This window comes from Bison bison, unplaced genomic scaffold (genome assembly GCF_000754665.1).
Source record: "Bison bison bison isolate TAMUID 2011002044 unplaced genomic scaffold, Bison_UMD1.0 scf7180017849866, whole genome shotgun sequence".
NCBI classification, from domain to species: domain Eukaryota; kingdom Metazoa; phylum Chordata; class Mammalia; order Artiodactyla; family Bovidae; genus Bison; species Bison bison.
The window spans coordinates 458195-459711 of record NW_011480439.1 but is presented as its reverse complement, the minus strand read 5'-3'; the positions used below and the strand labels follow the sequence as shown (position 1 = coordinate 459711).

General features: G+C 69.8%; 1 protein-coding gene across 1 annotated transcript in view; it reads right to left on the bottom strand.

The window, feature by feature from the left end:
* Positions 1–1172: 1172 nt before the first annotated feature.
* The window catches only part of DOK7 (docking protein 7), a 24255-nt gene continuing 23910 nt past the window's right edge, over positions 1173–1517 (bottom strand). Inside the window, exon 10 of the mRNA XM_010848137.1 lies at positions 1173–1309. Coding sequence (XP_010846439.1) covers positions 1173–1309 — 137 coding nt within the window. The remainder of the gene's footprint in view (positions 1310–1517) is intronic.

Here is a 1517-nt window from a genome sequence, read left to right as displayed (position 1 = left end):
GCTGAGGGGCCCCAACACAGCAGGAGCCCCAGACTGGGTGCTTGGCCACACTTTTCCCCCACTTGCAAAGACAGAAGCTTGCTCCTCCTGGAGTGCTGTCCATGGTCTGTGAGACTCTGACCTGCGTGTGGAGCGGCCCCGGGGCCTTTGCATCTCACTGGGGGCGCCTGCTGGCTCAGGCTTGGTGGGGGAGGGGAGCTACATCAACCCTGGCCACATCAACCTGAGGGACCCTCCCCCAAGAGGCAGAGCACGTGGCGGGTGTCCCACAGGCTTCCCATGGTCAGACTAACCGAGGCCTGCTGGGGACTGGGTGGGATCACGGCAGGAGGCAGGAAGCAGGGGTGTGCGGGGGGCGGGGTTGGGGGGGTGGTTGGAGCCCCCGCCAGGCAGAAGAGCCCTATCACATCTCTGAGACCAGGGTGGGTGGGTCCGGCCCAGCAAGGAGGACAAAAAGCCCACCACCAACTCCAGGAACTTTCCAGCACCCAGACCACCCGCACTGGCCAGGGGAGCCAGGACCACCCCTCCTGCCCACTGAGTCATGGACACGCCGGTCAACCCCCAAGGCCACGGGAAACCCCCGCCCGCCGGCCAGGGGTCTGTCCTGTGCCCCCAGAGGGACACAGCAGGAGCCCAGGCGCTCAGGAAATAACTGGCCATGTTGACAATGGAACATAAGAGATTTTAAAGATCTAAACCGTTTACAGGACTAACTCAGTGGGTCCCAGGAGGCCGACAGTCGCCGAAGGGCCCAAGGGCCACGCCCTCCAGGCGCAAGGCAGTGCTGACGGGACGGGAGGCGGGGCCCTGCAGATGGACGCCCCACACCCCCGTCGGGGCTGGAGACGAGGGTCCTCGTCACTGGGCCTCTGCCTCCAGGGAAGGTTGCGGGTAGGTCACATCCCAGGGCCAGAAACTGCTAGCCAGACGCTGCCTCGGGTCCACCGCAGCCGCTGAGGACACCTGTCCAGGCGGCACCTCCCGCCGGCCTGGGGGCCAGAGCAGGCGTCAGAGGGGCAACCAGAGCCGTCTGTCCACCCGCCGCCGCCCCCCACCCCGCACCCCCCGGGCCCGGGAAGCGCGCCCACCCTCGGTTCCGAGCCCGACCGCCGCGATGGCGCGGGGCCGCTCCCTCCGCCGTCCAGGCGCGTCGCCGTGGTCCGGCCGCCTCACCGCGGGGCCGCCTTCGGCCTCTGCTCTGGCGCAGGCAGCCGCTCCTCCCGGGCCTGCGCGTGCTGGGCCCCCGCCCTGTGCGCCGCCTCGGTGGCTGCGACGTCAATCAGCGCGTAGCGGGAGGCGCCGGCCCCTGCAAGTACACGGGGTGAGCGCGGCCGGGCCGAGCCCCCCGGACCCAGACCTCCTGGACCCCAGGCCCCAGACCCCTGGACGCCCGGCCCCCAGCCTCCCAAACCCCGGACCCCCAGAACCCCTGGACCCTCGGGACTCCCGAATCCCGGACCCCCAGACCCACGGAGGCCCTGGCCCCTCAGACCCCTCGGAGATCGGAAGAGCAC